The 13973-nt window shown below is 42.2% G+C and overlaps 1 protein-coding gene across 2 annotated transcripts; it reads right to left on the bottom strand.

The window, feature by feature from the left end:
* Positions 1–6344: 6344 nt before the first annotated feature.
* PCMTD2 (protein-L-isoaspartate (D-aspartate) O-methyltransferase domain containing 2) lies at positions 6345–12692 on the bottom strand. 2 transcript variants are annotated; one of them, XM_010018061.1, is made up of 5 exons: positions 12373–12692; positions 11045–11147; positions 9191–9362; positions 8226–8349; positions 6345–6727 (listed from the first exon to the last, which is right to left on the bottom strand). In XM_010018061.1, the coding sequence occupies exons 1-5, from the start codon at positions 12677–12679 to the stop codon at positions 6345–6347; spliced, it is 1089 nt and encodes a 362-aa protein (XP_010016363.1). In that variant the 5' UTR covers positions 12680–12692. The 2 variants fall into 2 exon arrangements, with proteins under 2 accessions (XP_010016363.1, XP_010016364.1); XM_010018062.1 differs by having other exon boundaries at positions 8226–8268.
* Positions 12693–13973: the final 1281 nt, after the last annotated feature.

The raw sequence follows: 13973 nt of genomic DNA, 5'->3' as shown, positions 1-13973 counted from the left end.
CGGCAGTTTTGAGCAGCATCATGTTTGCTGGAGTGTATTTGCCTCAATTCTGAGCTGCAGGGAGCTGATAAAAAAAGTTTCCCAGCCCCGAGGTCCAGGAGGAGGGGACTCATCAGCATGTGTTTGCAATTAAATTAAGGCAGTTTGACAGACCAACCGCCCACCCTCTCTCTGCCATGATGTACATCACTGGAGATCGCGCTGTTCCCACCCCTCTGGAATTAAGGCGCTGAAATACAAACTCTAAGCTTTGATTTATTCTGGCCTCCTTTCTTATTCTGAACAGTGAATTAACTCCTCACCTTCTCCTCAGGCACATCTGAATGCACCTTCATGGGCAACAACCATGCAGCCTGCGTCCAGGGCTGATCTAGGACATGGATGGGCCGGGGTCAAGGTTTCTCATGCACACTCTGCAAACTAAGGGTAGCATCTTTTCTAACAGCCTATCAAACATATCAGGCAGTGAGAGTTTTAGGATAGAGGCTGTCTCTTAATACATGTGGTTACAATGTTCAGCAAAAATAGGTTTCTAACACTGATGGGAGTGTGGAATGCTACAGAGAAGTGATTTTAAACAGGAGGTCCCTAAAAGAGGCAAATAACCTGCAAATAAAGACAAATCCCCCTTATCTTATGCACTGTGTAAAGTTTCTCATGCAGAGTAAAAGACTTTTTAGCGAGTAGAATTTCTTTCTACCAGGATGTCATTTGGAAAAACGTCAGGATTTTGGACAGGTTAAAGGCAATTGAGGGGTGAAGAGGGGAAGAAACGATGAAATCAACTGAGTTTGAACTATAGAAAATGCAGACCTCGGTCTGTTCCTCCCACGGGGTGATAAAATTGAGATGCAAAAGGGAGGACTTATTTCCAGTTAAATTAATCACCTTCTACTCTTATAACAAAGCTTAGAGTGAAAACAGCTTGTCTTAGGTTTGGAGTTATCACTACACAAGATCCTAAATGTGTGGGTTTAGGAGTGAGGCATTAATGCTCATTAGGATATAAAGGACCTAAGGAATTCCAAACGTGGCACCATTCCACGTTACCTGGAAGATCAAGTGAGAGCTTCCACCAACCCCACATCTGCCTTATACTGTAAACTATAACATAATGTGACGAAACAGTAAGAGTGACATTTAAACCTCCCCAGTTCTCTTCTCCCTTCAGATTCTTTGTCACTTCAGCAGTTGGGAAGAGAGTGCTGGGTTTCACTTACAGATTTCATGTCATAGATGATAAAATACCTACATTTTGTCCCAAGCTATGAAAGTGCATTATACTGCGGGTTCCTGCATCCAACCCTCAGGCAGTCATTGGGGGTTTTGCCCCAATGCCGCTTTGAAATCTCAGCAAGTTCACTAAACTCCTCCCCGAACCCCTCCGGACCCAACTCATGGTTTGGAGCAGAGTGTCCTCTAGTGGCCACCCAACCCTTTCACATAAGCAGGTTGTATAAAGCCGAGTTACCCGCTCCAGCAGCCACCTAACGACTGGTAGCTGAGAACACATTGTCCCGGGCGACTGACAACTTTTAACTCTAGTTTGAGAAGTGAAGTGCATTAGAAAAGCATTCTTCATGTGCATCAGGAAAGACAACGCGGGTTACGGCGAACTCTTCAAGACTTCAGTCCTGTGTTCCTCCAGCCTGGTTGCTCCCCATGTCACTCACCCCTTCCCCAAACACACGGGACTCTGATAGGACAAGGTAACACACCTATTTAGGAGCAGCTCTGTAAAGAAGTATCCATAGGAAAAGAAATAAAACTGCCCTCTTGAAACCATGCTCCATTGTCTAGGAAAGCCATCAACACCTTCACCAGCACATCTGGCCACTTCACAAACACAAGGCTTTTGCCTTCTGCCTCCAGTTACATCCTTGTGCATAAACTCCAAGCTCTAAACCATCTGCAAAGTAATAATCCCTGCCAGGTTTATTTATGTTGCTAGCAGGAGAGCTGGGCTACACACCAGGCATGCTTCTATACATACTGCCTTTGGAATCTCGCTCCAGCGCCCAGCAGTGCGGTGGGTGGCAGTTTCTGGAAGGATTGATAGGTATTTGTCGACTGCACTGGAGGAATGGGGTCTGTTAAATGGAAGCAGATTTAACAGTGGCAACACAGGGAATAATTCGAGTGCAAAAAGGCAAGTTTCGCAACCTACACATTGACTCAGAAGCAGATCTTCATGTGAACTTGAACCATGAGTCTTCTACCTGATCCCCTGATGAATGGGATGCCTGTGAGACGTCACAGAACATGGCAACCACCTGCCCCTTCCTCTCACATTAATCTATCTTATTTTCCATCAACATGACAGATTGTGTAGAAAAGGGTGTGCAGCTCTGAGCAAGAACCAGCAGTTAACTCCTAAGCAACAGGAATGGAAGTTCACACTTGTGTTCCATGGTTAAACATCTCCAGCCTCTGCTGAACGCAGAGAATGCAATGAGGTTTTGGGGTTGGTTCTTCAGGTGTGGGGGTTTTCCCCCCCCCCAACCCTTGTTTTACCTTTAACTTCCACTTCTAGAGAGATTTTACTGGAGCAGATTCCCCAAGGAGCTCATCACTACTCCCCAAGGAATTGTGATCTTCATTTTACTACAAAGTGAACATAAACCTTATCGGACCAATTTAACTTACTTGATGCCCTTTGTATGACACATCCATAGCTTTCCAAAGCAGAAGAGTTGTTTTCTTTTCCAGCAAGCGTCACATGAAGGAAAACATTAACACAGAACTACCTCATGTTATCGTTGGTAAAAGGACATCTATCATCACACGGGTGACAGGAAGAAGCACATCCTACAGGCAGTAAGTAATCCTGTAGAATAAAGGTGATCAGATGCAAATACCACTGTTGCTAATTAAATGTATTATGATCAGTTTGCTATTGCAGCTGAAGCATTCTCAATGGTAGTGAAATGGGAGCCTGGAACACCAGCTCTTACAAATCTGCATTAATTAAGCACTGGAACAGAGCACAGGAGACAAGTTTAATGCATTCTGTATTAATACAGAACACATTAAACTCCTGACACGTTTGGTTAGGCAATACCTTGAAGGACAGAAATGGATTAAGCGACCTCCTGATATCTGCTGTCTCCAGGTCTAACAGCCAGGTAAGTGAATTCACTCTTTAACCATCCTGATAAACAAGATCTGGATCAGTGCTGTGTGGCTCGTTTCAAAACACATCTTACATAACTCCATTACCTCAAGGTTTATGGGCAGGTTTCTTTTGGGAGATTATATTCTGAGGAGTTCATCTAAAACTATGCACCTGCACCATGTTATTAAGCGCTTTCTCTAGTGTCTTAACCTTCACTGACGAAAATAAGCTCCTATCTACAAAGTATTCCAATCACAACATGATGCAAAGCCATGTTAAGAGGGCTAAAAAGTCTACTGGGTTTATTGATACAGAAACACTTATAAAGGCTCAATTACATAACCCTTCTGCATGCCTCAGGCCAATTCATCTCTAGTTTCCACACAGAGATTCTTCCACTTAATGATGAAAGCAGCTTGAAGTTCATTTCTCTTTGCAGATTTACTGCTGTATTGGAACCTAAAGAGAGTCACACACAATTCAAGTGAAGACTACTTGGAACACAAAGGGTAACAGAGCAGGTAGAATTCCCAGACAGCTTACAGACTATGCAAGAAGAGTTATGCTACAGTTCCTCCATGTATGCATACAAAACTACAGTGCAAGTGTTTGTGCACAGGGAAGATGTATTTATAGTTCCCCCTTATTTACAAGCTATAAGCAAATGCTGTTTCACAATTATGTTACACTTAAAATCTCTATTATGTTTGGATTTGTGGTTTTTGGACAAGAGGATAATTTGACAAGCTAGAACATAGATTTATTGTATATATATTTATTCAACCTTATCCAGGAAAAATAGCAGTATTTTATGTTATCTTCTAGAATGCTACAAAACTCTAGCAAATGTGATAAAGGCAAATTGGTGAAAAAATCTAATGGAATCTCTTAGAACTGGGGGTGTGATGGGGATAAAACCCAAACAGGGATAAATAAAAGGGAATTCTCCCTCAACTGGCCCGTTTTAGCACCACCTCAGCAAGGCTTATCGATACAAACCTCAAGTTTAATGCCATTTTTAAAGCAACTTCTTCCAAAGAATTAAACTGAAGGATGACCTGGCAGCCAGAAGCAGGAAGCACCCTGTACTTTGCAGGAGTATGGAAACTGTGCCATGATACAGACAGGCACATACCTGTATGATGGCCATTCAGCAGAAATGGCTTAACAAAGAGGCCACAGCCTTTGGGGAAGCACAGAGAAGTATCACACATGGATTATAGTAAGCCTCTATTTACCACCATAGTCAGGATTTTCATTTGGAGAAAGAAATCCATTGCAGTTGCCAGAATTACAAGGTGGCTACTCGCATGTTTACAGGAAACCATCAGCTCAGCGGCCACAGAACTGCCCCATTTCAAGGGAAGAAGTTAAGATCTGAGGGAGCACAAGAGCTTGGGTACCATTTAACCCCAAAGTAGACACTTAGGAAACCAGAGGCAAACCAAAGCCCATGTGTTATGTGCCAGCAGCCACACATCACATTATCAGCTGATGTTCTCAAACATACACAAGAAGCCTGTTAATCAAGGAAGAGTTCTCCACTTTAGACATACAAGTTATTCCTTTATTTCCAAAGCCACACAGAAACATTGTTTATCATTAAGCAAGTTGTGCAACTCAGTACCATGAACCGAAAACCCAGCATGTTTTTGGCAAGAGAGTTTTCATTCATTCCCCCTCAGAAAATGAGGAGACAGCATAAAAACAATAAAAGATATCAAAGTGATACCAACTTAAGTGCTTCTGATGGGGCAATGCCTTAATATAGCTTCATTACCTACTGAGAGCAGGTTTTCACACACCCTCCCCCAGGTTTAGGAGTATTTCACATCACTACAAGCTCAAGGGTTTCTTTCCAGCCCTTACCAGTTTAGGTAGATTGTTTTAAACAGGCTGAACCAAATAAAACTTCCTCTTCTAAACATGGTATCTCCTTTCATCACCATTCCAGGAAGACTTAGGAATAAAAATAAGAGTTCACATCCATGGAATTGCATAGTGTAAAGTCCTTCTAGACAAGTCTGTTAAAACATCTACTTAATAGTTGCAGGAATAAAATGACCTACCGAGTCAATCAGCTCCATTCCACCTACAGTACATGGACTGTGTGTGCTCAAGTTGTGTTCAGGCCACACAGCAAAGCCACACACATGAACACCCAAAAACCACATCAATTTGGCTTTCTAGGCTGTTTTCAGGTTCCACATAACCTCAAACAACTACTTTTGGCCGATGTACCAGGACACAAACCACTCTGCCCAGGCTGGTGTTCTGCACTTCACTCTCTGCAGCTCAGCAGACTTAAGTTATCTCACACAACTGCAAAATCCACTGATGCTGCTTTGACAGCCAGGTTTCACAAACCCACTGCTCTGCATCAGCTCTCTACCCTCTTCCCTATTCAGGATTACTCCGCAAACACTCCCAGAGACAACAGTCACAACCCTGCCTACCCCAGCATCCCGTCACAGCCAACCAGCTTTGCAGTTCTTCACTTGCCTCTATTGCTATAAAAAAAGCCAAATAAAACTCAACAACTTTGCATCTCAGACTAATTCACTAGATCAAGAGTTTCCCATTAAGAAAACCAATATTCTGCAAAACATTTCTACCTTTTACTGAAAAATCAAATATAGTTTATAAGCAAAACTGAGACCAACCAAAGGGGAGCTGATGCTTTCCTTCTCATTCAAAACCTGGATGCCCTAAGGGTAATGCCAAGAATTCTGTTGTGCTTTTGCAGGTTACTGGAAGAACTAAGATTTGCCAGGTCAGTTTTTACTAATAATCCTCCTTCTCCACTAAACACGCACCATGGAAAAGAAACACATGGCAGGTTTAGTGGGAGAGAGCTCAGACAGGAAAGGTCTTTGGGGAACTGCTTAAGAATATTACAAGCTGCAATTCAGTAGAGCAGCCATGAGATTGAGAGTACCTCTGTGCAGTTAGTTCCAGGGACTTAAATCCTGCTTTCCATAAGCAGCTGAGCATTTCACCAACTTGCTGCCTCAGGAATCCCTGCTGTAGGATAAAACTATAGCACACAACTGAGAAGAAAGAAGAAACTCAAATAAAAGCTATCATGTTTAAGTATACAGCAGCTGCATTCCCCAGCTAGCCTACTGCCTTGGGTGGTCGTATTAGCAGGCAAGCAAGTGGTATACATTTGTCAAGCCCTAAGTATACTTTATTTTCTGCCTGCTTCCAGCTTTCTAGAAGGAGGAAATTACTTCTCCCTGTAATAAAGCAGGTAATACTTCAAGGGATCAGGCAAAGGCAGACTCAAGACCTTTTCCCTCAAAAAGTTTACAGGGGGATCTGGCTTTAGTTCAGAGGGTTTAGTGTCTTCCTCCTCCTGCGTGTCATCCTCAATATCCTCACTGTTGTTGTTATCATCTGACGGGTTGGAGATCCGACTAGCGAAGACCTCTTTGTCCAAGAAAACAATGGTTTCCATGCGACGGCGCCGCACACGTCTTCGTTTGAACCTTGGAGGGCTCTTGAGCCCGTTGCCAGTTTTGCCCATTGTTTCTTGATGTATGAGCTTCTTGATGGTTCCTCGGATGGCAATGCGAGCCAGGTCCTGCAGGCTGCGGACAGCCACTGGGGCTGCAACAAAAGGAAAGCCATGAACAGATATGGAGAGACTCCCCACTCCAGAGCACTCGCAGGAAGAAGTTGTATTTGCTCAAGTTAAATCAGGCCACTTGAATTCCCTGCTGGGATTACAGAACCAGCTCTATTCAACCCCTGTCAACTCAGATCAACTGGATTGTAACTTCCCAACCAAAATTTAATCATGCATTTCTCTCATTAACTGAAGGAAAGGAATGGGATGAAAGAAGAGTTGCCTATTTTCATGACAAGTCCTCACAATTATTGTAAGATATAATGTCTTATAGATTATAAGAATGCAGACTTAGTGACTGAAACTGTGACTGTTTATTAAAGGAATTTTTCTCCTGTAGATAACTAGACCTAAAGTCTATTTAACTCTTCCATAAAAATCATTTTTCTATTGTGAAGTTCCTTCAGCTTTGCCAAGTTCCTCACTTATAAAACATGAGTGCTATTTATGCTCTTCAAAAGCTGCTTTGGCCTTAGTGGTGAAAACAGGCTGGAAACCATTTGGTGAAAGTAATTACAGAAGCACACAATAAGTTATTGTATTAAAATACCTCCCACATTAATGGGTTGGAAGACTGCTCTGTCATCTGCACGCACTTGCTGCCAGCCCATAAAATGCACAGCGTAACTCATGCAGCATAAAGAACAAAATTTATTGATGCACACACGTGCATGTATTAAAATGAATTAAAACTGGAACAAAATCCCCTGTCTTCTACTGACAAGTGAGCATTCCTGTGACCTGAAGGAACTAGGAAAAAGTTACATGCAATATATATACAGGTCTCACTACCAAGCTAGCACATGCTGAAATGGACTTTATAGCACTGTACAGTGTTACTGAGCTGCTTTTTGTCATGCAAAGACACCTTTCCAGAATAAGAACAAAGCCTGACTAATCTCTTTATGGAAGTATCTCTGTCTTCATGTGTTCCTAAGAGGCCTCTCTACACTCAAGGATTAATCTAAGATTGAGGCCACTGTGTACAATGTGTATTTCAAAGAGCTAACCAGAAATTGCACAACTTTATCCCTCAAGCATTCCAGGCTCAGGATAATTCTGAATTGCTGGGTGGTGAGAGCCTTTGAGTAGATAGGTTTGTTCACAGGTAATCCTGGCGTATTTGCCATCACCATGGCACAGTGCCTGGGGACTGTAACCGTATGTAATTCAGGCTTGCAGCAGCTGTCTGCGTGTGCAAAAACAATGATCAAACATCCCACAAAGCTTAGGTATAATTTCACAAGAAATCATTTGTATTTACAATATTTTACGCAATTCTGATCCTTGCACCAGGCCTCACGGACACCCTCAAAGCTAAGACTGAGATGCAACACAAGACTTACGCAACCGTTCGAAGAAGGAAGCAGTTGGAGTAATTTGCCTTGGAAGGATTCATAAGGATGTCACATCTAAGGTGGAGCTGATAGCCAAACAGCAGGAGAAACCTCCCCCATACTCAACAATGTCTGTACTCACGCAAGTGAACAAGCCTTGATTTTCCTGAATCTGCATGGTTGGGCTGAATCAAAGGAGCAAAAGAAACAGCAAGAATCTTCTTGGTTTCCCAGGCAGAAGGACCAGTACGAGTTATCTTTGTCAACTAAACCAAAACAAAGAGATTATTGTCCATTGTGTGAACTGCAATAAGATTTCTGAACCACAAGAAATATGAACAAATAACTTAGAATTCCTTAAAGGATTAGCCCCAAGTGATTTCATCCGTTGCAAGAAAGCATGAGCACTAGCAGTTTGGGTCACACTGCTCTCCCAGATCATACTCAAGTCTGACTAGAACAGCTACATCTGATCACTGACAAACTGTCAGTCACTGAAGCATTCACTCTTGAAGGGAGTCTGCAGATCACTGGATTTCTGTTCCAACTCAAATCTCTTACACTAACTCACCACACAGTATCCTACTGGGAAGAAACTCTGCTCATCAAAACTATCCTGACAGATAGGTCAGCCATTCAAGTCCATTAGAAGAACACACCTTTGCATGAAAAGACCATATGAATTACCATCCTGAGCATACACACAGGGCAGTTACCCACCTTGCACTAAAAGAAATCCATTGACACTTGTACATAGGGACAACTTGCTCCTTCACAAGCCAGTCAGGGTGTAGTATCTTGTATTTTGCCAATAAGTACACTAGTTTATATGACTTGAGCAAAGTTTTGCAAACACTTCTCTGCAGCATGAAATTAAGCTTGTAATTAACAACGGATTAAAATATGTGGGATACTGGTAGAACTATGAATTTCTTAAGTATTGTGAAGCGTGCAGAGTTCAGTTTCCACTCATAGCGACAAGTGGTGCCCTTAATGCTTTCTTCAATGTGCCATAAGAAGGGCAAACTGAAGGAAGACCTGTTGACTGAACCAAGATCACAATTAAGAATCACTGAAAAAGGAAACTTAAGTAGAAAAGCACTCAACCTTCTCTTCCAGAGGCATGACAAGAATACCCCCGACTTTCAACAGGTTCTTCATGTAGTCTTCGTGTTCCTTTTGTACTCCAGCCCCGCAGTAAACACGGTCATACTGAGTGCAGTCTGGAGAGATCTCTAAGCAATTGCCAATTACAAAAGATGGCTCGCAGAATTCAAATCTGAAAAGGAAATAAAGATGTGCAGCACACAAGAATATCACAAGTCAGCAATGAAACATACTTGAGAACCACCCCCAGTTTCACAGGATTTCTCCTCTGAAGCCCATATATTCTAGACCACAGCTACAAGACTCAAAACCACACAACAATGAGGTGAGAATAACCAGATGGAAGCCTTCGAAGGATAATGATATATAATTTCATACTTGACTTGCATGTAACTTCAGAAGGAGCTATTTTCAGTCACCCAGTGCTGACTCAGTTATAATATGCAAATACAAATATTAGACCTGCAGTTTCAAGTGTTCAAGTCTTTTAAGCACTCAACAGGGTGGTTTTAGCATTTTCAAAAGCTTTGAAATGGCTATTAGATGTTGTGAGGAACTATCACCTGATGCTTCTGAAATTCGCTTTGCTGAAGCCAGTGGAAGTTTTGCCATGAGCTTCAAAAACTGTGATTCCACCCTTCAGAAAAAGAATTTCTGCCTATGGCATTTCTGATGCAGTTTAGAAGAAAAATGAATGATTCTATCATGCTTCTAGTTCTCTTACAGGCTCCAAAACTACAGAAGGTTTAAGCCTTACATTTAAGGGCTGATTTTGATAGGAGGTGAAGAACAGATCCATTCTTCTCCTGCTATCTTGAGAGGCAGCTCAATATAGCACCTATTTATTCCTAAACACTTGCTGAAGCTTTCTGCTTTTCTAAAGCGTGCCACACATTCAGAGCAGGCAGCTAACAGTGCCTGCACACGGTGTTCTAACAGCATCACCCAGCAGACACTGCTCTCAGTAATGCCAATTTTCCAGTCATTTTGATTCCTGAATTCAGCTCACTTTTGCTCCACAGCTATATTTGTCTGAAGAGAGGAAAAATAAGTATTCCTTAACACACCTATTCAAACAGCAGTAATGTGACTGAAAAAATACCCCCAGTTATCCATGTGCAAGCACCAACCACACTGAAAACTGTGTCTGCTGCCAACATCAAGAAAATGCAGCTCTCTCAGCAGCAGCTTTCCAGCCCAGCAGTAACAGCACAAGGCTGAGTAGTTTAAATTCCAGAATGTAATTAGACTTCAATTCTCTTCCTCCCAGGAGAAGAAGACTATCAGGTACCCAGATGAACAAACTGTAAGACTGAGTCCAAAATATGACAGCTACAACTTCTATTGCTGAGGTTACTATTGGCAATGGTTATCTTGTTGGAGAGATACTACTTGTGACAGCAGCAAAATGGAGGTTCTAAAGAAGAACATAAATCAAATCCCAAGCACTTTTAGTACCACTAAAACTACCATCATATTTTAAAACACCATTTTTCTCCTCAGATGAAACCTATTAGGCCACCACAGAAATCAGTTCATATTTCTCTGATGCATGCTCTCAGATCACAAACCTATTACTGTTATCTGCAAGTTTCAAGTTGTACCTGGAAGAGTATTACTTTAAAGTAACCTTCTTTGGCTCCCTCTAAGCTCTGCAACAGCAGCACTGCAAAAAGTCCTGAAACTCCCCCCCAGCACACATCAGCTTTGAAGGTCACACACTGCAGCTCAGCCAGCCTAAGGAGCCAGAATCCTCAGATTACCCTGACCCAGAGCTGCCACATAGCAGCAAGAACTGCCATGACTAAAGCCAAACACACAAAAGGAATCCAAACAGGCATTCCATGTTCTTACTTGTCAAAGCTGTCACTTGTTTTAATGAAGAAGTCCAACTTCTGCTTTGCATATTCGATCACATCGGAATGAAGCTCCACGCCATGGTTAACACCAAAAGGACCTGGAAGTTTAAAACACTAGGATAATGTAGGCACCACCAGCAGGATTGAATAGAGTCTTGCTTACTTCCTACAACAGATTGCTCCTCAAGTGTCAGCCAGTGCTCTTGTAGGGTCAGCTACCTTAGTACTACAGTGGGAATTGCAACCCTATACCTGCACTTTCTGGCAGCAAATGAGGCTGCTTTGCACGATTGATTTTGAATCATTTGCTCTTAAGTCTGCAGGAAATTCCTCTGTGGGAGGGAAACACTGATCCTACTGCTGTAAAATTGATCACCTGGAAAAAATGCCAATACAGAACAACAGCCTGAATGCTTTAAAGATTTTTTTTCTGAGGGATTTATTATGTTATTTTTATACCTCCTTGCTGATACACGAAAAAAAGTCTCCTCAAAGGAGTCAGGAATATTCACCATACGTTGTACACCATTTGACAGCAAAAATACATTGGAAAATGCAGAAGTTGTTCAGGACTCATGCTTTTTGTTCAGAACCGACTTGGTAACTTTTCCAGAAACTCAAAATCCCTGCAGTTACATCTCAGCATCCCAGGTAATCTCAGCAGACAAGCAGAAAGCCACAACTGGGAGATGGGAGCAAGGCTCTACCCTGACAACAAATGTTTCAGCAGTTAAAATTCCTGACACTCCCACAAGAGGAGAAGAGGTACCCAACAGTCATTTGCTACCATCTATCCTGGCAGCACAACTGCTGGCTACAATACTTAAGGGTGAACTGCAATTGTGCAATTGCACTTTGCTGCTTTGCCTTGTGCCTATGTGGTCACAAAGTCAGTTCTGATGCACTACCTGCTTTTCTGAGACTATTCCCACTTGTATGTTGCCAAGAGTTAAAACAGGATCTCAAGCATGTTTCAGTCTAGGCAGGACAGTGTAAAAACAAAACACAGAGCAGCCCTAGTTACAGCTCAGGAGCAGGAGTGCCTCCCTCAAAGGGCAACAAACCCAAGTTTGCATCCAGTCCTGAAGGAATCCCAGAGCCACCTGCACAACTGCATCCTTGCTTGTTCTGAACTGCCGAAGAAATCTAGATCCCACCTGACTCCAGAGAGAAGGTTGCAAGAACCCTGATAAACTGGCCTCTTGGATTAATGAATTCTTTACTTTCCCAGCTACCTTTTAGCTTCATTACTTGAGGAATGCTTCATTCCCAATTTCAGAACTCTTTAACAGAAACAGTTAACATGCTTGAAAAGGTATTTACCCAAGATGAGTCCAACCATAGAACTCAGGTAACCAGTGCCACTGCCAAGATTCAAAAATGACAGCCCTGGTTGCAGATCCAAAGCTTCCATCACCTCAGAGTAAATGCACGGTGCTGAGAGATGGATATTTCCATGCTTCCAAGCCAAGTCCTTGTAGGCATTGTCTTTGAACTCTTCCAGGTAGTAATCTGCTCGATCAATGGCTCGGAACGCCTGTTCCACCAGTTCTGTCCTGATGTATTGTGCCTCCTTCAGGTTATCAATTAATTCATCATTATCTTCTCCTGCACTCACCGCACCTCCCATATTCAAGGGCACTAAAACTAAAAGAATAATAAAGGAAGGTGAGGTATAGAATGTGCACTTCCACACTGAATTACGCTGCTGTATATGAAGTCCTTTGAGAGACACCTTTTTAGGCACTCTAAAGATCACAAGCACCAGAAAAACATCACCTCAGTGAAACAATGAAAACCAAACTGCAGCAGATCTGGCATCTGGTACCTGACACGAGTGGGGAAAAATCACAATAGACAATTTAAATGTGCCCTGCCTGTCTTCAAACACTACCAACATTTTACTAGCACGTCAGCTCTCATGCTGAACCCTTTTATACAAAGGATTATTCTGGCTCCTGGGCTCAGAGGTCCTTTTCCATTGCAAATGCAACCAACAGCACAAGTTTGGCTTGCCTGCTGGAATTCTTGCCACATGCAGACTTTCTATCTCTAATACTAACAAGGGGAAATTAAGAGACTAAGACACAGGCAGAAAGAACCAGAAAACTCTCAAACAGCATTTGTTTGAATATGCCTCAGGGTGCTGATTTTTAACACTGATGTTAAAAACACTCTGACCTAGAGCACAGCCTTGCTCACTTTAGCAAACACACTTTGACACAACTCATCCTTATAGCCTGAGCCACCATCATTAGTAAAGCACTTAACAACACAGCGACTGCAGAGAGAATTCCCACTGAAGCCTGTGGAATTTCTGAGCTCTTCTCAAGTCCTTAGAGGAGGCAACCCCCAATTTGGAAACTCTTCAGTGACACAGATGTATGAATTACAAACACTTCTGACTTCACCAATGTGATCATCTCCAGCAACATATCCAGGCTTGTTGGTGTGGGGCAGAGGAAAGCAAGCACCTTCTCTGTATGTGCATCACACTAAGCACGGCTATATGAGTCCTGTAGTAAAACATCTACAGGTTTTAAAGGCGAAGGTATAGGAGGAGAACATAATAGAACTTACTGCTCTAAATAGATCTAGTTTCCCTTTCCATATCTTAAAAATAAAACCTTTTCAGAACACACAACATGATTTTTGCTAAGCATTTATTTACTCTGCCTTTCTCTGCTCACAATAACAACCCCAGAAGCAGCAGCTTTTGAGTTCATTCCTGGGATCAGAAGATCTGCCTACAGCTAAATTGTTGGGTTGATACGTTACATTCAGCAAGAGCAAATGATACTCTTTCATTTTCATAGGAAACAAGGAAAAGCTACAGGAGTCTAAGGAAATTTCACAGTTCTATATATGTATTTCACAGTGTAATAACACAGTTGTTATAAATAACACCCCATCTGATTACCTGT

This window comes from Nestor notabilis, unplaced genomic scaffold (genome assembly GCF_000696875.1).
Source record: "Nestor notabilis isolate BGI_N333 unplaced genomic scaffold, ASM69687v1 scaffold3467, whole genome shotgun sequence".
Taxonomy (NCBI): domain Eukaryota; kingdom Metazoa; phylum Chordata; class Aves; order Psittaciformes; family Psittacidae; genus Nestor; species Nestor notabilis.
Note: the sequence above shows the minus strand (reverse complement) of the source record. Positions and strands in the feature narration are given on the sequence as shown.